The sequence below is a fragment of the Echeneis naucrates genome, chromosome 11 (assembly GCF_900963305.1).
Source record: "Echeneis naucrates chromosome 11, fEcheNa1.1, whole genome shotgun sequence".
In the NCBI taxonomy this organism is placed as follows: domain Eukaryota; kingdom Metazoa; phylum Chordata; class Actinopteri; order Carangiformes; family Echeneidae; genus Echeneis; species Echeneis naucrates.
Window position 1 is genome coordinate 120512 of NC_042521.1, and position 21041 is coordinate 141552.

General features: G+C 47.6%; 2 protein-coding genes across 4 annotated transcripts; both read right to left on the reverse strand.

The window, feature by feature from the left end:
- Positions 1–626: 626 nt before the first annotated feature.
- On the reverse strand, positions 627–9026 carry ints3 (integrator complex subunit 3). Of its 2 annotated transcripts, none has more exons than XM_029513428.1 (29): positions 8730–9026; positions 8198–8281; positions 7814–7897; positions 7621–7734; positions 7399–7483; positions 7251–7317; positions 6920–7061; positions 6710–6839; positions 6520–6617; positions 6152–6343; positions 5990–6077; positions 5112–5191; positions 4908–4999; positions 4722–4828; positions 4510–4629; positions 4261–4390; positions 4098–4152; positions 3895–3998; positions 3655–3774; positions 3401–3554; positions 3252–3320; positions 3094–3169; positions 2900–3013; positions 2749–2797; positions 2495–2662; positions 2323–2423; positions 2128–2200; positions 1901–2057; positions 627–1592 (listed from the first exon to the last, which is right to left on the reverse strand). In XM_029513428.1, the coding sequence occupies exons 1-29, from the start codon at positions 8811–8813 to the stop codon at positions 1515–1517; spliced, it is 3015 nt and encodes a 1004-aa protein (XP_029369288.1). In that variant the 5' UTR covers positions 8814–9026; the 3' UTR covers positions 627–1514. The 2 variants fall into 2 exon arrangements, with proteins under 2 accessions (XP_029369288.1, XP_029369287.1); XM_029513427.1 differs by having other exon boundaries at positions 3655–3819.
- A 443-nt stretch (positions 9027–9469) lies between these two features.
- npr1a (natriuretic peptide receptor 1a) lies at positions 9470–20772 on the reverse strand. 2 transcript variants are annotated; one of them, XM_029513424.1, is made up of 22 exons: positions 20596–20772; positions 18521–19262; positions 17603–17793; positions 17410–17523; positions 16976–17156; positions 15293–15387; positions 15007–15142; positions 14785–14869; positions 14071–14191; positions 13922–13996; positions 13746–13823; positions 13479–13583; positions 12103–12174; positions 11777–11936; positions 11532–11687; positions 11042–11210; positions 10772–10918; positions 10576–10699; positions 10337–10405; positions 10033–10207; positions 9863–9961; positions 9470–9790 (listed from the first exon to the last, which is right to left on the reverse strand). In XM_029513424.1, the coding sequence occupies exons 1-22, from the start codon at positions 20632–20634 to the stop codon at positions 9633–9635; spliced, it is 3291 nt and encodes a 1096-aa protein (XP_029369284.1). In that variant the 5' UTR covers positions 20635–20772; the 3' UTR covers positions 9470–9632. The 2 variants fall into 2 exon arrangements, with proteins under 2 accessions (XP_029369284.1, XP_029369285.1); XM_029513425.1 differs by lacking the exon at positions 13479–13583.
- Between the last annotated feature and the right edge of the window lie 269 nt (positions 20773–21041).

The following is a 21041-nucleotide window of genomic DNA, read 5'->3' on the forward strand; positions in this document are numbered from 1 at the left end:
TTTGTGGTCCGTGTTTAACGTTATGTCAATGTTTAACGTTATGTTCCAGAACAAAACAAACCCACTTACCCGCCACAACCACCGGACGCGTCTGACGTCAAAAGACTACATGTCCGGGTGTGCGTCATACGTCAGCACCGACGTTAAGACGCCATTAAATCAACTAATTTAAACGGCGTAAATAACATCCGTATCAGGTTCCTGCAGGAAAAAAACAGGCTTAAGTTCAATGGACCGAGATCATCGTTTAGATCCAGTTTGTTCAGATCCACCGGGGGTCAGCTGGCTTATACGTCACTTCCGGTTTGTGTCCGACCAGCGCTTTATTCCTGACTCTGGAATGTGGTCCAGCAGTCAAGACCTCATCTGAACTCGGACTGGTCTGGATCTGCAGAATAAATCCTCAGTTTCATGTCTGCATTTTTACTGAATCTCACAGTTAAATGTTGTCTGTGTGCCTTCATTGTGATAATTAAAATAAACAAAATAGACAAGAACCAATTTGATCCGGTTACGTCATGAGTCGTCATTGATTAGACACCAAATTTGAGACACGCCTTTATTTGAACATTGGATTAAAATCTTGACCAGACCGGACCTGCTGGACTGACCCAGTCCACCTGCCTGCGGTCATGTCAGCACGTCTCGGCCGTCCGGGATCTGGGTCTCTTCGGGTCCTTCACCATCTGCTGACCCAGAGCTCGAACGGGCCGCATCTTCTACGGAGTCAAAAGCAGATTCCGCAGAGATGATCTAACGCCAGGCATGATATCTGCAGACAAGAGAGATCTTAACCAGTCTGACCAGGACCCGTTTAAACCCCACAGCAGGTGGATCCAATCAGAGATAAAGCTCTGTGTGACCTCGTGTGGCTTTTCGCTGATTGGCTAACATGTTCACGTTACACTATAATGGACCGGACCTGGTCTGAGACCCCGTCTCACTCACCTGACAGAACACACAGGAAGTACCTGTTTCTGTAAATCTGTAGATTTGCTCTTTTATTTCTGTTTCACTAAAAGTTCAGAACAGAACGCCTCCCCCCAAAAAAACAAAGCAAAAAAAGATTTTATGAACAATTCATGACAAAGAGCTTTTACTGCAGCGAGACAAACAGGAAGAAGCTGCTAAAAACAGCAGATCCTCCACATTAAGAGTTTGACACCCCCTTGGAGAAAAAAACCCCACAAACTGCACTCGTCATCACCGTCATCATTATGTCCCGGTATTAAAAACAGTTTTATTCCCAGAGACTGTGGTCTCCTCCCAGTGCATCTTGGGAGTTAAGCCACATAAGACCTTTGACCCAGTCAGTCCATCGGCGTGGAAAAAGCGTCAGTCTCATCATGTGAATGTCAGTCTGCCACATTTAAAGTCTGTGGTATCTTTGAGGCCTCCCCCTTCCCCAGTGGCAGTCAGTGCGTGTCTCATCTGGAGGGGGTGTGGCCTCATCCGGTCTTCAGAGCAACCCGTTAGCCGTCTCTGTGTCAACTGGTGTATGATTGATCAGAGGATCAGTCACTGTCAGAGCCAACAGCTGACGAGCCTTTCCTCTTCCTCTTTGGAGCTTTGGGTTTGGAGTCCTCCTCCTCCTGAAACAGGAAGAACACCAGTTAGAGGACCAAGATCAGGTTTAGAATTTGGTCAGCTGGCAGTGGAGTGGGCTCAGACCAGGACCTGGGACTCTACAAAACCATTTCAGGAGGTGGAGGGGTCTGGACTAGACTTGGACCTGACTAGGCTTCGAATGCAAAGTAATTTGTAAGCTGGATCTGTAAAATTCAAAGTTGAGGCAGAAATGTGGACTGAGAACCTGGAACTGGTCCTGAGGGTGACCCTGATCTTGGTCAATCCACATCAAAGAGGACCAATTGACCAGAGACTTGTGTGTCATTCGTACCGAGGCACTGCTGGACGCGCTCTCCTCCTCGTTGTTGGTGGGCGGAGCCACTCCTTTTCTTGAGCGTGGCGAGGAGGCGGGAGCTTTACGACGAGACTTGGGAGGTTTTGACTGAGAGTCCTCATATTCCTCTGCCAGAGCAAACAGGTCACTGAACCTAAAGAAGGAAGTGATGTCATCAGTAACTGTGGTGATGTCAGCAATTAAGAGGATGTGACAATGTTTACCTCATCTTGTGAGCCTCATCACAGCTCGCCTGGACATGCTGCAGCGCCTGGAGGATCGGGGTCTGAGTGAAGACTGGGACAGACAGCCAATCAGCTTTCAGCCCCGACATCACCGCTAACCAGTAATCAGTTACCAATAACCAATAAATAATCTATAACCAGCAACCAATAATCAATATTGATATCAGGGCTCACAGTTGTTCTTGCTGTTGCTCAGGCTCAGCCTCAAATTGTCCATGTGCTCCAGAATCTGCTCCAGAGTCAACTGGGCCAGTTTACTGCTGGAACTACGGAGACTGGAAGAGACCAGGATCAGTCAGCACCTGTCTGTCTCTGTCCGTGTCTACTTGTCTGCCCCCCGTCTCACCTCTGTCTCTTGCGGGGCTGGTTGTTGTTCTTGATCAGCTGTGCTTTGACATGCTCTCCGAGGGTGTCGTCATGTTTGACGGCCCAATGTCTCAGGACGCTGGTGGTGAACTGGTCCTCTGGATGACAAGGACGACTCAGGACCATCTTCACCATCTCCTCACTGGGCCTGGACATAGAAACAACATGAGGGAAACCCGGACACAGAGACAGGAGGGACACAGAGACGAAGGGACACCTGAACACAAGTCATACTTCTCTCGGCGCAGCTGTAGCAGCAGACAGGACAAGGCCTCTGGATGTTCTGAAAAACAAAACAGGAAATGAGTCAGAACATAGGAAGTGGGATTGCTCCAGATTGTTTGGGGTCTGTTAGGGTCCTGCTCCAGGAGCAGGTTTGGCTCACCTTTGTACTTCAGGTGCTGCAGGATGGGGATGATGGTTTCTAAGGGGATGCTGTGGGCCAGGAACAGCTGCCAGGTGCTGTACTGCTCAAAGGTCTCCCAGTCCAGAGACTGAACTGTAAATAAAGAGCAGAAGAAGAGTGAGCTTCTGGTCTTCCAGGACAGAGACTGTCTCTGCATCTCAGTGTATCCTCACTCAAAATGTTCAGCACAGAGTCCTTCCTGAACATCACCAGTGTCCCCATCATCACATGACACATCAGCTCCTGCAGCTGAGGGACACAGAGGAATGTTATCACTACATGGTGATGAGTCACTGTTGATGCCATGACAATGTCATAATTATGCCATTACCTGCGTGGAGTCGATAACAGCAACAATCATGTTGAGTAGTTCACCGCTTCTTAAGGTCTCATCTGGAAACTGGATAGGACAAGATCAGAGGGGTCTATATGTGTCTGTCTCTTGTCTCTAACTCTGTCCCTCTGTGACTCTGTCTCTACCTCAGAATAAATGGAGGGTGTGAGGTAGCAAAGCAGTCTGACGTCGTCCTCCTGACAGGCCTTCATGTCCATCATCAAGCAAGTGTGCAGGTCGCCAAGCGCCGTCGCCTGAGCAAATGACTCGTACAACATCATCTTCCCGTTTGCTGCTTTACTGTAACATCAATGTTAAAGGCACTTTAGTGACTGAAGACGTCCCATCAGACTGAGAACGGAGGAGTCTGTCTAACATCACTGCTGAAACCATTATTCACCTGGCTTTGAGGTAGTACAGCAGGTGGTACCCGATCTTGGGCTGTTTCTGGTAAAGTTCTGCCAACATGTCCAGAAGAACAGAGAACCCACTGTTGTCTTCCTGCATGGTGACCAAGTTCCTGAAGATCAGACAGACAGGTTTACACACCGACTCCTCCAGGGACCTGAGGGAGACAGACTGCTGGTCAGAGAGACAGACAGACAGTCAGAGAGACAGACAGACAGGTAGAAAGTCTTACTCCTCAGTGATCTCCTCTGGGAGAACGTCTCCTCTGAAATGATCTTTGAAGAGTTCAGACAGACAGGAAGCCAAAGCCGACATCTGTTCTGTGTCAAAGTCCTCCTGTAACACAAGGCAACATCAGAAGGACTACAGAAAACAGAGGAGAACACAGAACACAAGAGGACGCAGGAGAATACAGGAGAACATGTTGAACTTTACCTCCAGGATCAGATCTACGATTTCCTGCATCACCTCACACTGAGTCTCTGTGTCACTGAGGACAGAACATTTATTATAGATTATTAATCAATGAAACATCACAATAAATAATTAATAAAACCAAGGTGATCTGAGGACCTAAGGGAGGACTGCAGTGTCTCACCTGGTTTTCTGCAGCTGCAGCACCTTTTCCTTCATGGTGTCATCTAATTGGTCGAGCCAGGGTGTGATGTCAGCAGGTTCCTCCATCACAGCCTCTTTGATTGGGTGGAACCTGAACTCCCGTTTCTTTCCTGCTCAGTGATTGGTTGACAGACAATGAATGCACAAGTGAAGGTGAGTTCACCTGCAGCAAGTGGACAGTTCTGATTAAAACTGGTCTGTCCATAACTCTCCACAATCCCATCATCACCTTTGTTGTTGACTTCCTCCTCATCATCACTGAAGGCAGCCTCTGTGTTGTCATAGCAACCCTCATCCTTGTCCAACACATGGTTGTCCATATCCAGCGAAACAGCCTCCTCCATTTTCACTGCAGGGTTAGTGTGTGTTATTATAGCTGTGTTTGTGTGTGTGTGTGTGTGTGTGTGTGTGTGTGTGTGTGTGTGTGTTTGTGTGTGTTACCTTCAGTGGGAGGGGATGGGGAGCTGCAGAACTCAGGGAATCTTTCTCTTAGCATCGATCGAAGCTCCCGGTCCAACTTTGGATTATCAAAGAGTGGAGCAAGGTGACTGAGAAACAGAAACCAATCATCAGTCATCAATAATCGCTTATCAATGATCAGTATGTCCTGCAGTGTCAGAGCCTTACGCCAGAACTCTCTTCTCCATGATGAAGGTGAGCGAATTGAAGACACCCTGACGGACCTGAGACTCCAACGGCGGGAAGAAGTGTGGAATGATCTGATGAGACAAGGAAACAAGGAGAGCAGACGAGTTGGGAAAAAAAAAACAAAACAAAACAAAAACAAACAAAAACTGTGCTTCTGTCCCTGTGTGTGTCAGCGTGTGTTACCCTGCACATGAAGTCCAGCAGTGTTGCAGTGATGGCAGGATGAGGCTTCATGGAGTGATGCATCACCAAGATGGCTGGTTCTGACCCACAACAACACAAAAACATTACAACTGATCCAACAACAGTTTAACACGAGAACCACCTACGGTTAAAATTTGCCCATGGCCGTCTTTTAATTGTATGTTGTTTTTTTTTTCATGAAATATTGAAGCCCCCTAGTCTTTGCCATTTACTAAAAGTGTTAGGTAGTACCCTAAATTGTTAAAAATTTTCAACATAAAGCCAGATTTATAAAATAACCATTTATACCTATAAGCGCCAGCATAGATAATACAATGATTTTCACGCTATTCATTTCATGCTTGTACACCGTTGCAGTGTTCTACAATGTGCTGGATCTCTCCGTGATCAATGCCTGGGGGCTGACCCAGGAGCTGCCCACTGAATGGATGGCATCAAAACAGATGCAGGAGGATGACCTCCACAGTGAAGGCCAACTGCAAACAGAATAAAACATTCTGCAAATGCCTTACATAAATAGAGAAAGATTTTCGGGGCTCATTTGCTAATTCCGTACTGTTTTACTCAGCTGCTTTTTTTTTGTTGTTTGTTCATAAAAGTGCGTCACAAATAAAGTTGATTATTATATAAATTTCATTGTCATGTCTTCACTTTGACAGCTAGCATTTGTATGGTTCTGTACAAATGTGTTTATGGGGACAGACTCCATAGCGAGGACATGTTTGAATGGTGCAGATCTGAAGACTGAAGGCTCAGACCTAGTTTTCTGATTAAACTGAGCACGTATGAGCTCAACCAGGGTCCTCCTGTCTAGAAAGACAATTTTGTGTGTGTGTGTGTGTGTGTGTGTGTGTCACCTATGTTCATGATGCTGTCTTTCTCTGGATTGAAGAAAAGCCAATCATAGAAGAGTGCCAGCTTGGCGTTGGAGGCGGCCACGTTTGACTGGAAATACAATTTAATCAGTCATTGGTTTTTAAAGGACCATAACCTCCATGTCTGAGGCCCCCATCCCTTACTGTGCAGGTGGTGAGCAACCAGCCAATGATAGCCCAGCGAGGTAGGATGTCAGAGCTCAACACCTCATTGGACGGATGAACCACTCCACAGATGTAGCGGATCAGGTCACATCGCAGTGATTGGCTCTCTGCGGTGGACAGGTACTGTCTCTGAAACCAATCCTGGTACCGTTTCTGCTGACCAAAGCGAACCTGAAGGAAGTGAAGACAAAGCAACGAGTGCTAGAGAGACAGCTGGTTCTCTGACTGGACCTGATGACATATCTGTGTGCAGGATTACTGCTGCAATCTTTGGATTTGCAGACAAAGCATTTGTATGGGATTGGGAATTGATCTAGTCTGGGATCTGGTCTAGCCTAGCCCTTTACCCGTGAGGTCATGAACAGCAGTTTGGTCTCCATATCTGGTGTCAGTCGACAGGCCAGGAACTTCCTGGATGTTCGAGCCGTCAGCAGTTGGAGGACACCTATAACACACACAAGGATAGCTGTAACACAAGCAAGCACTTCTTTCACACTGTCACACCAATGAGCTGAGGATTGTGGATAGTGTTGTTACCAGTGAACTGAGGACTGAGGACTTGAGGGTTGTGCAGCAGGTCTCTCCACAGTAGCTCCATCTCTGGAATCCGAGCCACATTCTGTAGCAGACGGACCAGATCTCTGCCGATGATGAGACATTCCATGAACTACAAAAACAGAGAAAAGGCCATGAAGGAAACCGCTTGCTGACAACACAGCACACTTCCTTCCATCCCTCCCTCCTCACCTTCTCTCTCAGCATACTGATGCAGAAGTCCACCTCCTTTTGACGGAGCTGCAGCAGGTTTGGAGTTCCATGGTCCACGATCAGGCGGAGGTAGGTGTAAACTGACATTGCAATCAGCATTCCGCTCTTCAACACCCACTCCCTACAGAGAGAAAATATTCAGCTTCTTCACATTAAAGACCCAATATTTTCAAAATAAAAGCCCACCAACTGCTTCACAGAAGCTTTTATTGTGAAGAAAAAAGCTGTGTCATCACAAAGTGTACTGTCTGGAGGAACAATTCTGTGTGTGACAGTGAAGTCTGGCCAGGCTGTGGACAAACAGACATACTTCTGCTCCAGCAGTATGTCCAGGACGCTCTCAGCTAACCACAGGTTCTTGGTGGAGATGTCACCTCCTGCAGGACACAGAAAAGGTCACTGAGTCACAGCTTCCTGCTGAAAATCCAGCTCAGACTGGAATTGGCTAAGACTCTGACCTGCGATCTGCTTCAGCAAAGTCATGACGACACCGTCAGCTCCCATCACCCCACTCTTCACCAGCTCTCTGACCAGCCACACCAGCTGCAACCAGAGTCATACAGGTGAGCACACCTGATCAAAGCTTGCATCTGACAGGCATCACCAGAACTAAAGCTTTGATTGGTTAGTGTGAACTGTGTACCTGGGTGTACCTGAGTGTGCAGCTGAAGTTAGTGTACCTGAGTTCTGGGGACATCCTGCAATTTGAGGAACTTCTCCATCAGGATCTGGTTGATCTTCACCAGGACTACATTCATCCCATCTCTGTTGACCAGCGTCAGGTCTCTGTAACACTGCCCCGCCCCCACCCAGTGATGTCAGAAGGAGGTCAGAGGGATGGCAAACAATAACAATAATGTTGCAGCATCTCACCCTTTGGGCCTGTGTTGGCTCTGTGAGGACCAGAGTGAACAGACCCAGACACACCTCCTCATGCTGCTGCTGACCTTTGCACACCTGAGGGACAGGTAAAGTGTCACAGATCACACCATAACAAGGTGACAGATGACAGACCCCAAAGCAATATAACTGTAATGAATGAGGTCACTGTGGGACTGGTGGTTGTCATGGAGATCAAGTTTCTTTGGGCTACAACAACAGATGGAAAACAAAATGACCATCTCTACCTCCCAAAGATAGCACAAGTGAAACACAACTACACACCAGAAGAAATACTACACACACTGCAGCTATAAAGCCTCTAATTAACTGTTTAATCGTTATATTTTGGTGACATCAGGATTTTCTACTTCTTACGTTGGCCGTGAGCGCGTCGTTGGCTTCTCTCTCTGACAGCCCATTGGTCAGCGACTGGATGATCCCAACACACCGCTCCAGCCTCTGTCACAGGCACACAGCAGACACGTTAATACCGACTATCTGCACTTCGCTGGTTTGACATGTGAAACATAACAACGGCGCATGCGCCCCTGTCACTTCTCCTCCATATGTTTACGTGGGGTTAGCATGCTAGGCTAACCGACTAGCTTCAAATCCCTACCGTGACGTGTTTGGGGGCTTAGGAACACCTGAGACAACTCACCTGTCTCCCGCCGGGGGACAGAGATGACACGGCGTGTTTACACACAATCCTTTGCGGCAAAGCTATGCTAACGCTGCTAGCCACCTGCTAGCTGTGCTAACTAGCTTAGCCCGGCTGATAAAATGGTTCCATGTCTTTGTTTTACCCTAAACTCTCCTCTAACTGGCCGTCCCCGGTACATTGGCTCCCGCGGGGATTCTCCCGGCTCAGACCCGTTCGCGGAGCTGTTAGCCCGGGTCAGCCTACCTCCTCCAGTTCGTCTTTGGCGTCCAGCGGGGTGGAAACGAGTAGCCGGCCCTGCGGCTTCGCCTTCGCCGGTGCGGGCTCCATCTCCTCCCGCCGCGCCTCGCCTGGCCCCGCGGATCTAAGAAGACTCTGAGTGCCGGTCCAGGCGGGTCCCGGGTGTCGGAGTCGGTACCGGGGGAACGGTGCTGCCGTCAGGGACAGCCTGTGTGACCTGGTAGAATCGGTGAATGTCGGTTTTAAAGTTGTGTCGGGTGGACGGTGACTGTCGGTCCCGCTCTGACTCCGTCCATCAGAAACATAACGGACATCCGCACCGACACACGGGGGCGGGGCCAGGGTTCAGATGACCAATAGCTTCACCGGAGTCTCTAACTGATGTGACTGTGAACCAATGACTGCACAGATCCGGAGCCATTCCCGGCCTACGGAGAGTGAGGGGAGGTCTACCAAACACAGCGTTATCAATAAGTTTGAGAGAACTTTATCACCGAAGCAGGAAAAGTCTTTTATTGACTTTTATTTGGTCTAAAGCCAATTAATGTTAGTACGCTGTGTGCAGTTAAAGTACAAATCTGCTCAACATCAACAGTGTGAAGTGGACTCACATAGACCTCCTCCTGGTCTGGGACTGGGGCCATTTATCCTTTACTAGGAAGTCTTACCAATAAAGACAGAGATAAAAAAAAAAAACAAAAAAAAAAAACAACACACAGTTTATTAACATATCATACATAGAGCGTTTTATTTTTATTTATTTTTTTTCAATCTGTCCCTTTAAATGACTAAACATCTGGAAGCGGTGCTGCTGATGGTATAATAATAGTAATAACATTGATAATATATTTTGTTTATCAATTCCTCTATTGTTTCACAAGTTCAAGTCCAGAATTTTCTTCTCTTCAGTCAGTTGTCCTCAGTCAGTCCTCTGTCTTCTCCCAGTAGCCAGTATGTCCGCATGCGTCCCTTCCCTTTGACCTCAATCTCGCCTCTGAGCTGCAGTTGAAAACAGCTAAACTCCAAAAGAAACTGACGAGTTGCCTCCGACACATGAATCTTCAAAGCTGGAGGGACAGCAGGATGTCATTCAGCTGTGTGCATTAGTGTGCGTGTGTGTGTATGTGTGTGTGTGTTACCCTCTCCAGTGGACTCCATGCGTGACGCTGTGTTGACTGTGTCTCCAAACAGACAGTACCTTGGCATCTTCAGCCCAACCACACCTGCACACACTGGGCCTGAACACACAACAGTGATTGAGTGGAATCATCACAGGCACACACAGAGATGCATGCATACACAAACTAACCGCTGTGTATGCCGATACGGAGGCGGAGCTGCATATTGGGCCTGTGTCGAGTCCTGAAGGTTTTGACAGCATCCAGCAGTGTGAGGGACATCCGGGCCACCTCCCGTCCGTGGAGTTTCCCATTCCTGCCCGGCAGACCGGACACAACCATGTAGGCGTCTCCGATGGTCTCCACCTGGAGTGCACAAACACAGTGTGTGTCTGTGAGCTAATGGCACAGTAACCACATGAGTTACTGTCATACTGAAGTGGGAGCAGACAACTCAATGAGTGGATAGACAGATGAGAGGGGCTAACTCGTTACCTTGTAAACGTCAAAGTTGTCGATGATGGCGTCAAAGCAGGTGTAGAGGTCATTCAGCAAGGTCACCACCTGGGGGGGGAAACAACATCACTGAGGTCACAGCAACAAGACAACCAAAAAACTGGTCTCAGTCAGAAACACAACAACACAACCGGTTGGAAACCAACACAACAAATTGGTGGGCTTCGACTCAGTATCACCTCCACCTGGACTTGTATGTTAGCCTGAGTTCTACTGACCTGCAGCGGCGTGCTCTCAGCTGACAGGGCAGTGAATCCCACAATATCACTGAAGTAAATAGTGACAGAGTCAAAAGCTTCAGCCTGAACCATCTCACCACGTTTCAACTGCTCAGCCACAGAACTGAAACACAGAGGGAACATGACATCAGCAACCTGAATAGTAGAACTGTAGTCGCACTGTAGTTGTACTCACTGAGGTAGGATCTGGTAAAGCAGATTCTCAGCCTTCTTCTTCTCCTCATTATAAGCCTGAGTTCTTTCCTCCACCAGCTCCTCCAGGTTGTTGGCGTATTGTTCCATCCGGGACAGCAGATTGTCTAAGATGTTCGATCCATAACCTCTGAAGGTGCACAGACAGAGAACAGGACAGATAGGGGACAGACCGGGACAGTTTTTAACTATAAATACAGATCAGATTTATCAGTGTCAAATATAAGTCTATTGTGTGTGTGTTGTGTTGTACTTGTTTTGTTTCCTCAGCAGGATTTTAATGGTGCTGAAATCTGGCCTGTCTCCAGGGTCCTGGGACCAGCATCTTTGCATCAGGACTCCCAAGTCTTCACTGTGAGTCTGAAAGCAGAGGGAGGGACGGAGTACGGGAGAGGCCCCCTGACACACCGCCTGGATGATCTCTGCAGGGAGGGGGGCATGAAATCATCATTAGAACCAGATGGGTCTGGCTCTTATCTTCCACCTGACGAAAACATCATGTTGGGGAACCTGGTTCTCAGGTGGATCACTGCAGATGGTCCACTTACAAGTGGAATGACTCAGACTGAGCCAAAATTTCAGAGAAGGCATAGAACACAGGCACACAGTGATCTGAGTCCTGGTTCTGGTTCTGGTCTGGACACACAGACATACATAACAAACACATACCTGAAATCAACCCCCAACGCCCTTCAAGCCCACTCCTTCACTGATTATGATAATGGCCTTGTCTGAACTCTGACCTTTGGGGGACATGGTCACCGAGTCCAGGTAGAAGACTCCTCTGAGCAGAGCCACTTCCTGCAGGATGATCCCAAAGCTGTAGACGTCTCCTCTCTGAGTTCCCTGGGGAGGAGGACACTCTGCCCTTAGCAATTCTGGAGCCGTCCACAGTTTACCTGGGGTGGAGGGTGGGGGCAAATTAGAGGACACGGTGGACCCACACTGATGATGTCACACACAAAGTGCTAGTGCGACGTTTTCATACGTGCATAGTAGGCGTGTGTGTCCTCAGGGCTGCTAGGAGTTCGGAGACTCTCCAGACCAAAGTCAGTGATTTTAAGGACAAAGCGACTGTCGACCACACAGTTGGACGACTTCAGGTTACCATGGGAGACGATGACGCTGTTGTGGAGGAATGCCATGCCCTGGACAAAAGAGACATGGACGTCAGTATAAAATATGGACATTTTAATGTGAATGATGGTTTTTATTTTTAAAGATATTGCTTATTTTTGAAAACCTAATTGAAAATAGAAAATGTTGACAGAAAATTCTAATACAATATTACAGGCCCATACTACAGGCCGTTACCTTGACAATGTCAGTGATGAGAGAATATCTGAACATCCAATCCAGAGTGATGTCTTCATTCTCCATCAGGTCCTGGAACACATACACACAAATGTTCATCTTTCTATAACTGTGAGGACCATAAGTGACGTACAGCCTTATCTGGACCCAACTGTGGCATTAACCTGGCCCTAAGCCCAGACGCCAAGTCCAGGTCTACGGGTCCTTGGCTAAGACATCATCAGACAGTTTCCCAGAGTCCTTTTTTCACTCTTCAACTTAACAAGGACTGACAGTGTTGTAACTGTGTGTGTGCGTGTTTGGATTACAGCAGGGGTCACCAACTCTGGGCCTGGAGGGCCACTGTCCTGCATGTTTTAGATGTCACCCTGCTCCAACACACCTGATTCAAATGATCAGCTTGTCATCAAGCTCTGCTGAGGTCTGATCAGGAGCCACTCATTTAAATCAGGTATGTTGGAGCAGGAAACATCTAAAACATGCAGGACAGTGGCCCTCCAGGCCCAGAGTTGGTGACCCCTGGGTCACAGTTTGTGTGTTTTGTTAACTATACTTTTGTGTTGCGAAGTGTACCGACTGAACTCACAGTTACTGAAAACAACTGCTGCTGGGAGGTTGGTAGGTTACTATACTGGGAGGTTGTTATGTTACTGTGTTAACAGAAAACAGAGAAGTGATATAGAGGAATGCTGGAAAAACATGGAGCTGCTGATGAACAGAGATCACAGTTAATAAGCTGATAGACAGGTGGTATAAAGAGTGGACAGAGGGGTATAAAGAGGGGACAGAGGGGCATAAAGAGTAAAACAGAGGGGCATAAAGAGTGGACAGAGGGGCATAAAGAGTGGACAGAGGGGTATAAAGAGGCGACAGAGGGGCATAAAGAGTGGACAGAGGGGCATAAAGAGTGGACAGAGGGGTATAAAAAGTGGACAGAGGGGCATAAAGAGTAAAACAGAGGGGTATAAAGAGTGGACAGAGGGGTATAAAGAGGGGACAGAGGGGCATAAAGAGTAAAACAGAGGGGCATAAAGAGTGGACAGAGGGGCATAAAGAGTGGACAGAGGGGTATAAAGAGGCGACAGAGGGGCATAAAGAGTGGACAGAGGGGCATAAAGAGTGGACAGAGGGGTATAAAAAGTGGACAGAGGGGTATAAAGAGTGGACAGTGGGGCATAAACAGTGGACAGAGGGGCATAAACAGTGGACAGAGGGGCATAAAGAGTAAAACAGAGGGGTATAAAGAGTGGACAGAGGGGTATAAAGAGTGGACAGAGGGGCATAAACAGTGGACAGAGGGGCATAAACAGTGGACAGAGGGGTATATAGAGTGGACAGAGGGGCATAAAGAGTGGACAGTTAGTGAGGAGTCCTACCTGCAGGCTGCCCCTGGGGCAATACTCTGTGATGATGCACATGTTTGGTGGGTCAGTGCAGGCGCCGATGAAACGAGTCAGATGCTCGTTCTGAACATCTCGCATCTGCAGGAATAGCAGCTGCTGGTTCAAATTCCATCAGCCTTCATGCTGGCAGTGAGGGGTTCAGGGTTCAGGGGTCAGGAGGAAGGATAAGGAGGCACAAAGTTGTGTCTCATGTGTGTGTCTCGTGTGTGTCAGGTGTGTGTTGGTCAATCCATTTCTTACATGTTTCAGTTCAAACAGAACTTTTCTGGTCAGTTCGACACGTTTCTTGTTGATGAACTTGATAGCACCCAAATTTCCCTGCAGAGGCAGCAAGGACACAAGACAGGTTACATCACACAACGAACCAAGTGTGTGTCAGGTGTGTATATCAGCTCTGTGTATCCAATGTGTGTGACCTTGTAGTATCCAGTCTTAGTGTACATCTGGAAGTTTCCCTCCATGGTCGTTAAAGAGCCATAGTTGGATCCTTTCTGCAAAGACATGTCATGTGATTTTGTTGTGATGTGAAGTCGGGGTCGGTCATCTAGCTTGAGTTTCTTGTTACCAGAGATATGGTGAGACGGCTGCAGGTTCTTCGCAGGACTTTGTCCAAGTTGCACATCTGGATATCATCCCAGAAAACTCTCCAGAGCTGAGCAGCCAGTTCGCTCTCCAGCTTCAACTTTCTGTTTAACGAGCAGGAAACATCAGGACTTAAACCTCAGGACTAGTTTGTAAACCATCATGACTCAGTTTTCACTGTCCAGTTGTCTTCAGTCCAGTTGCTTTAAAGAATCTGTCCTTTGCCATCTCAGCACTCACACAGACACGCACTGGAACTCATAGCATGCAGTGGCTGAGAGAGAGACAGAGGATGTGTCTGAAACCACCCCCTCCTCCCTCCTCCCTACAGGGAGATGATTGTTGTGGACTATATAGTGAACTCATTCACAAAATGAACAATTGCTTTTGGACACTACTGGCGCTGTTAATTGTGTCATCGCTGTCATTATGCTCCTCACTGTTCCTTGCTTTGCTGGAATCACCATTTTTGCCGCGAGCACAATGCATCATGGGATATCTTGCTTGGTTAGTGACGGTTTAGTGACCATCAGCTATAATTTGAGTGCACTACATTTTCTCACAAAACATTTGAACACCACTACAAAACGACAAGCTCACTATATAGTGATTAGGGGGCAGTTTCGGACACAGCCAGACCTGTTCAGTGTTAATCAGAGTCCTCCCAAGCAAAAAGCCAAACCTACAAGTGTCTCACCTGTAGATGAAGACAGTCACAGTAACAATGATGACAAGGATGAAGCACATCACTATGGCAACCATCTGATGCATCGAAACTGTCCCTGCAGAGAACAGATAGTGTCAGATTAGCCAAGGACACACTGTAAAGTCAGAGCACTCTTTTTGACCAGGTGAAGGTTGTGGAGGGATGATGTCACTGAGTGAAATTGTACAAGTGTACAAGTGTATGTGTCCTTACGTGTGACACAGGCGGGCTTGTCGTTCTTAAAGCCGCACTCTGGAATGTCTGGGGGTGGAGATCCACCTGGCCACTGGAAGCTCCGCCCATCTCTCATGACCAGCTGCTTTGTACTACTGTTGTACACACACACTACCTGAAAATACACACACCCTGACACACACCAAGACCTGGACTGAACCAGCAGATGCACTGCAGTCACTGCAACATTACTGTTGTGGGTGTGGTTACAGGTGTGTTTGTCACATCAGCGATGCTGATGACATCATGATTCAGATGTTTTTACCTGAAACTCTCCAGAGTCCACATCTATCATGTCCCAAATAGCAAAGTCAATCTGTCTGTCCCCAAATTCATCTATCTCCACAGGCCCCATCACACCTGTACATGGGGGGGTTGATAAGGAGAGAGATCAAACCTTTGATATCACCACAGTGATGTAATATTATCTGTCACTTTTCACAGAGAAGTGTGTCTGTCTGTCTATTGAATTTACTACTCTTATCCAACACACACACACACCGTGGTCATTAATCACTGGGCATGTGCGTCAGAGATGTGTGTGGGGGGGGGTCAAGAGAGGGACAGAACAACATCACAATCCAATAAAAAACACACTTTGTTGGTCCTGCCTCATCTGTCCCTTTTGGTGTGAGTCTGTGTGTTTTTATTTTCACATGATGAATTGTCTGGCCTGTCTGTCTTCAGGAAGTTTAACAACGAAAAAAACAACCAGTTATATTTATTATATAGTCTGAGAAACTTGAGTTTAAAACAACATGTGTGATGGACAGCAAATTCTTTTCTGCTGATGAATGACTGTTTTTATTTTTTCTTTGGTTTTAAATCAGAACAAACTTCAGCTGCTGTTTGACAATCAGAGACAAAGAGCCTGGGAAGACGAAACAAGGGGACACACACACCCAGTGTAGCAAGGTGTTCCTAAAAAACTGATCACTGGGTTTATATTCTGGTGTGAAGGCTTCCTGTCTCTCCCTGATCACAGGACATGTCTTTTACCAGTCCTGGGACTCAGTCTGACCCTGATCTGGTCTTCATAACAACAACCTGAGGATAAAACCATCACTAACTCTGGACGGGCAGAGCTGGTTGGGTTCCTGCCCTGGGGCCTCCAAAGACATCCTGTTTGGATTCATTGGTGACTCTAAACTGTCCCCTTTGTGTTCTTCTCCGTTTTTTTTTTTTTTTTTTTGAGGTGAAGCACATTGTGTTGCTCACCTGCATGAAAAGTGTTTTACAAATAAAATTTGATTTGATAAATCCAGATCTTTGATGTGTCTGTTTCTGTACTGATTCAGCCCAGAAACTTTTGAATTGAGACCGAGACCAGAAACAGCTGATTAATTAACCAATGAGGCTGACAGACTAATCAGGAGCTAGGAGGGCTATGAGAAAGAGGGGCGGCCCCTCCCTCTCTGTTAGTCTTCTCACGGCTCTGTGTCAGCAGGGAGTTGGTGTGTTAGCGTAAAACTGATAGGGATTGCTGAGACTGGGACTGGGCTGGGACTTAACAGGACGTCTGGGACCAAAACCACCAACCAGGACAGAAAAACCCACCATGAGACTCTGTCCCCACATCATCAAAATAACTGCTAGCTCAGCTTAGCATTAAGACTGAAAATGTTTGTCTCAGGTCATTAACCCTCAGGAGAGGGCATATTGATGACATCACATGATGAACTGTTGATGTCACAGCCTTACAACTAAACTTCCTGTGGTGAATCCAGCATCGTAAACCAGCAACAGGTCCAGGTCCTGAGGAGAACCAGAACATGTGGGTGGGTCTGGTTCTTACAGTAGCTGCCACTGAGACAATAATGGTCTTTGTGGTTTTTGGATGAAATTCCTTACACTGTGATTGGCTGAAGGCTGAGCTCCACATTCCCACACTGCTCCAAAGCTTTTCCAGAATAGATGCATGAGAAACATCACAAACATCTGTCCTCACCTTGGAATGTTCTGTTCCACATCCTCCTGGTCACCACATCTCCTTGAGGCCTCCGGACACCCCCAGGTCCTAGTCCTGGTCCTGGTCCCACTCCCGGTCCAGTCTGCTCACTCAGGGTCTCATTCAGAGCCTGAGAGTAAAGCAGGACTGCATCATGGAATCCTCCTGCAATCAGGTTATACTGAGACAGAGAGACATGAAATCAGGATTGATCCAGTTCATGTTCATAGATCGGGTTTAGACGAGACAAGGTGCTGGTGGATCTGGGAACATGATGATTTAACCCACTAAATCAGATGCCAATTTTCAATTATGTTAAACAGGTTCAACTGAACCTGAAGGGAGTAGTCCTTAGTCCACCTAAGAACTTGCTTGGGTCTCAGGACACCAGGAACCAGCGTCAAGTCTCATGGTAGACCAGGATCAGTGTGTACCAGAGAGTCCTCGATGGTGAAATTGAACATTTTCTGAGCGTCGCCCTTTAGAGTCTCAACAAACTGGCGATAGTCCGGATTCTGAGGCTCCAGGTAGGACAGCACCTTCAGGCTCTGACAGGGGCACAGAGGGTCAGGACTAGGACCAGCAACAAAACTAGGATCTGTCAGCTGATATAAGTGACAAACTCACCCTGAAGGCCAGTTGAGCTGCATGGTCATCCTGGTCTCCCCGGTACCAGGGTCTGATGGGACCATGTCCCCCCAAACCTTCAGCAAACAGGTCAATGAAGAAGAAGACGTAGTCCTTCAGGTCCTCCCCCTCCTTGAGGAACTGGACCATCAGAGTCCTCAGGATGTCCCAGGGACAGCAGAGATACACCACTGAAGAAGAGACAGAAACAGGAGGAGGACGTCTCAGGTGGTCTCAGTTTTCTGTTCTCCCCCACTGACACACACCATCAAGCGTTGCCAACGGTAACAGATGATCTCACAGGAGCAGGTCCATATAATTCAATAAGCAGTGTGCTTGGTCTCTGTCTGTCTGTCTGTCTGTCCTACACACACACACACACACACACACACACACACACACACACCTGAAACTTAAACCCAACGTTATTGCATTAGAAAATGTCCCCATGAGGTAAACAAAGAGTCATACACACAGCAGATCAGTGACTGGAGTTAAAGCTAAATAATAATTAACCATTAAAGAGGAGGGAAGGAGACAAGGAAGGAAAGAGACAAAGGGCACTGGTATTGTTGATCTCCTGGGCAAAGGAAGGAAGGGAGGAAAGGAGAATGAGTGAAGGAAGAGAAGCAAAAGAATCAAATCAAAATAAGGAGAGGAAACAGGGTAGGAGGGAAAACAGAAATACAACTAAAATGGAGGAAGGAAGGAAGGATGGATTAAAAAGGAATTAACTTCACTCTGAAGTTCACGTTTCCAAAGGACTGTAAAGGTACAGACCAAAGGAGGAAGGAAATAAGGAAATAGGAAAGGCGAGTCAAAGACAGTGATGTCAGCTGAAGAGTCCAACTGAAGGGAAGGAAGGATGTAGAGAGAAGGGAAAGACAGAGTGAAGGAACAATTGTTGGACTGTCTGACCTCTGCCATTCTCTCGAATGTCCTGGGCGATGGACTTGTAGTCGAAGTTGTCGGTCTCGATGACATGGTGTCGGATGGTGATGTTGTGTTTTCCAAGCAGCGTATAGAGCCCCTCCACGGCGAAGTAACATGGCCGGTCATCGTTGGCGTCCTTGTTGATGCTGAAAATGAGCATAGCGTGCTGCCGCCAGCCGAACATCTCCTGGATCCTGACGCCAAACTCGCCCAGCTTCTTGTGAGTGGGACCAGTGTTGGTGACCGCCGCATATGGTTCAAAGCCAATGGCACGGGCTCCGGCCGTCACCATGGGAACCTCCCAGTGGCTGGTGAAGCGGGCGACAGGTGAAGCAGAATAGTCACACCCGGGCCCAACGAAGGCCCAGGGGTCATGGGACAACTTGAGGTCGACAGCAACTAATGGCGCCATGGAGTCTGAGCAGAAACCGTCACGGTTCTCAGAGCTGCCGTGAACCAGCTGGAGTTTCAGGCCCGGCAGCAGACTCCGGTCAGAGTTCACCTGCTGCACCGCCTGGTAGAGCGCCGGCCCAACACGAGGCCATGCCCATGCATAGTGTGTGTTTGTGAGAGGCAAGATGGCCGCCAGAGTCACCTCCTGGAGATGTTCTGATGTTATGTCCGCAGAAGTAGAAGACTGTGAGGGCTGGATGAGACAGACGAGAACGAGGACGAAGAGAAATGATCGGGGACACTTGGACACCATGATGACAAAGAGTCCAATAGCCTGCAAGTATTCAGATGGAAAAAGACAAACAGACTGTCAGACCGACAAACAGACCTTCTGGACGGACTGCTTGTCCCTTTAAACTGGTGGTTTCTGGGAATTCGGCCAAGTTGTCTTTGTTGGCTCCAACAACTGTTGTCGATTAGCTTCATGGCTCCATGTGTGTCTTTGTGGGGTTTCTGTTACATCAGGTTGTGTTGTGAGTAAACAACACACACAACACTTGGGGTTCTGATCCAGGCTCTGTCTTGTCTTTGGTTCTGTGAGGATGATACCGACACACTCACTTCCTCTAAGGCAGTGCTTCTCAAAGTGTGGGGCGCGACAAACGGGAGGAAATTTTCAATTTCATGCCTATCTAACTGTAAATGCTTTTCTTTATTGACAATAAAGATAATTCACTCTCAAAAAAACACCTAAACGGAAACAAAGTAATAATTCATGGCTAAAATAATTAGAGCATTCGGAGACCAGGAGAAACAACGATTGACGTCGGGATGATAAATGCAGCGGGACAACAAGGGAACAGGTAGCTGTGAGCAACATGGACACATTTGTGACGCGGACCACAAAAGAACCAACAACATCACACACACACACACACACACACACACACACACACACACACACACAACACCGACTGTCGCTTCTCTGAAAACGAAATACAGATCTCAGCTCAACATTGAGCATGACTTGAGAGTGGCAGTTTCATGCCTGCAACTCCGTTTTGAGAGGATGTGCGGTGCAAAACAGGACATTGAAAGTTCTCGTTTTTGTTTTTTGTACAGATTGCAAATGAAAAACTATTTCATTATTTGACTACTGTACTTTTGTTTTTGATTCAAGATATGAGTTATGATGGCACAACTGCACTCTTATTAGTGTTAATGTTTTGTAAAATGAAATGTAATTTTTGTTGGGGCGACCGGGTCAAAAAAGTTTGAGAACCACTGCTCTAAGGCAACCAATCAGACCTCTGATCAGGGTCGATGGTGCTCAGACAACAAAACTCTGGAACGGGACTAAAAACCGGGTCTAATAGAATGCAGACCTGGAGTCCAGATCCAGTTTTTCTGGAGACTCCGAAGTCCAGAACCAGAACCAGGACTAGCTGAAGTCCACGCCTGTAAACACTTCGTTGTGTGTCGGTGTTGTGTAGTTAAGTTGTGCAGTCTCATGTAAGCTGTTAAAAGTCTGATCAGATCTAATTAAAGTGGCTCATTCACTTTAATTATTGGCTGTTCATCATTATCACTTATCGAATATTGATTATTGTCGCCTGATAACTTCCCGGTGGTTTCAGACGGATTGAGCAATGGTTCGGGATCTTTACCTGCTCAGGTCTCTGGTCCGCAGCCTCCGGCAGCTTCATGTTTCAGCTGAGGAGAAGAAGCGGGTGTTTCCGGGAGCAGTCGGATCGGTCCCGGTCCGATCCGGATTTGGTCTTTGTCCGGAGCGTTCAGGCTCCTTTTCCCGGTAAGAACTGGAGCGGAATCTCGGTAACGTCCCGCTCCTCGTCCACACTAGGAGGGACTGGCGGGCACGCGCACTCTGGGCTTTTTTTTCTCAGTGGTGGCGAGGGGGCGTGTGCGTACGCGCGTGTGTGAGGCGGAGGGCATGAGGGCAGTCCTCATTATTCTGACTGTGCGCGTGCGGAGAAAGATTCAATTTATCAGGAGGAGGCGCAGCGTGTACGCGCGTGACTGTAAAAATATGAGGAGCACGCGCCTGAAAACCAAACAGCTGATCGATCCGTGAGCTTTGACCCTCCTGAAGAGT

Bases quoted from the DNA above. Each gene is read 5' to 3' on its own strand.
- ints3 (XM_029513427.1), bottom strand. From the start codon at position 8,813: ATGGAGCCCGCACCGGCGAAGGCGAAGCCGCAGGGCCGGCTACTCGTT. The intron at 7,484-7,620 runs GTACACTAACTT...CTCTGGTTGCAG, and splicing joins AGGATGTCCCCAGAACTCAG to CTGGTGTGGCTGGTCAGAGA. The intron at 7,318-7,398 runs GTCAGAGTCTTA...TGTGTCCTGCAG, and splicing joins TTTGCTGAAGCAGATCGCAG to GAGGTGACATCTCCACCAAG.
- npr1a (XM_029513424.1), bottom strand. From the start codon at position 20,634: ATGAAGCTGCCGGAGGCTGCGGACCAGAGACCTGAGCAG. The intron at 17,794-18,520 runs GTCAGACAGTCC...TCTCTTCTTCAG, and splicing joins CATTCGAGAGAATGGCAGAG to TGGTGTATCTCTGCTGTCCC. The intron at 10,208-10,336 runs GTAACGAGTTAG...TGTGCACTCCAG, and splicing joins ACAACTTTGACGTTTACAAG to GTGGAGACCATCGGAGACGC.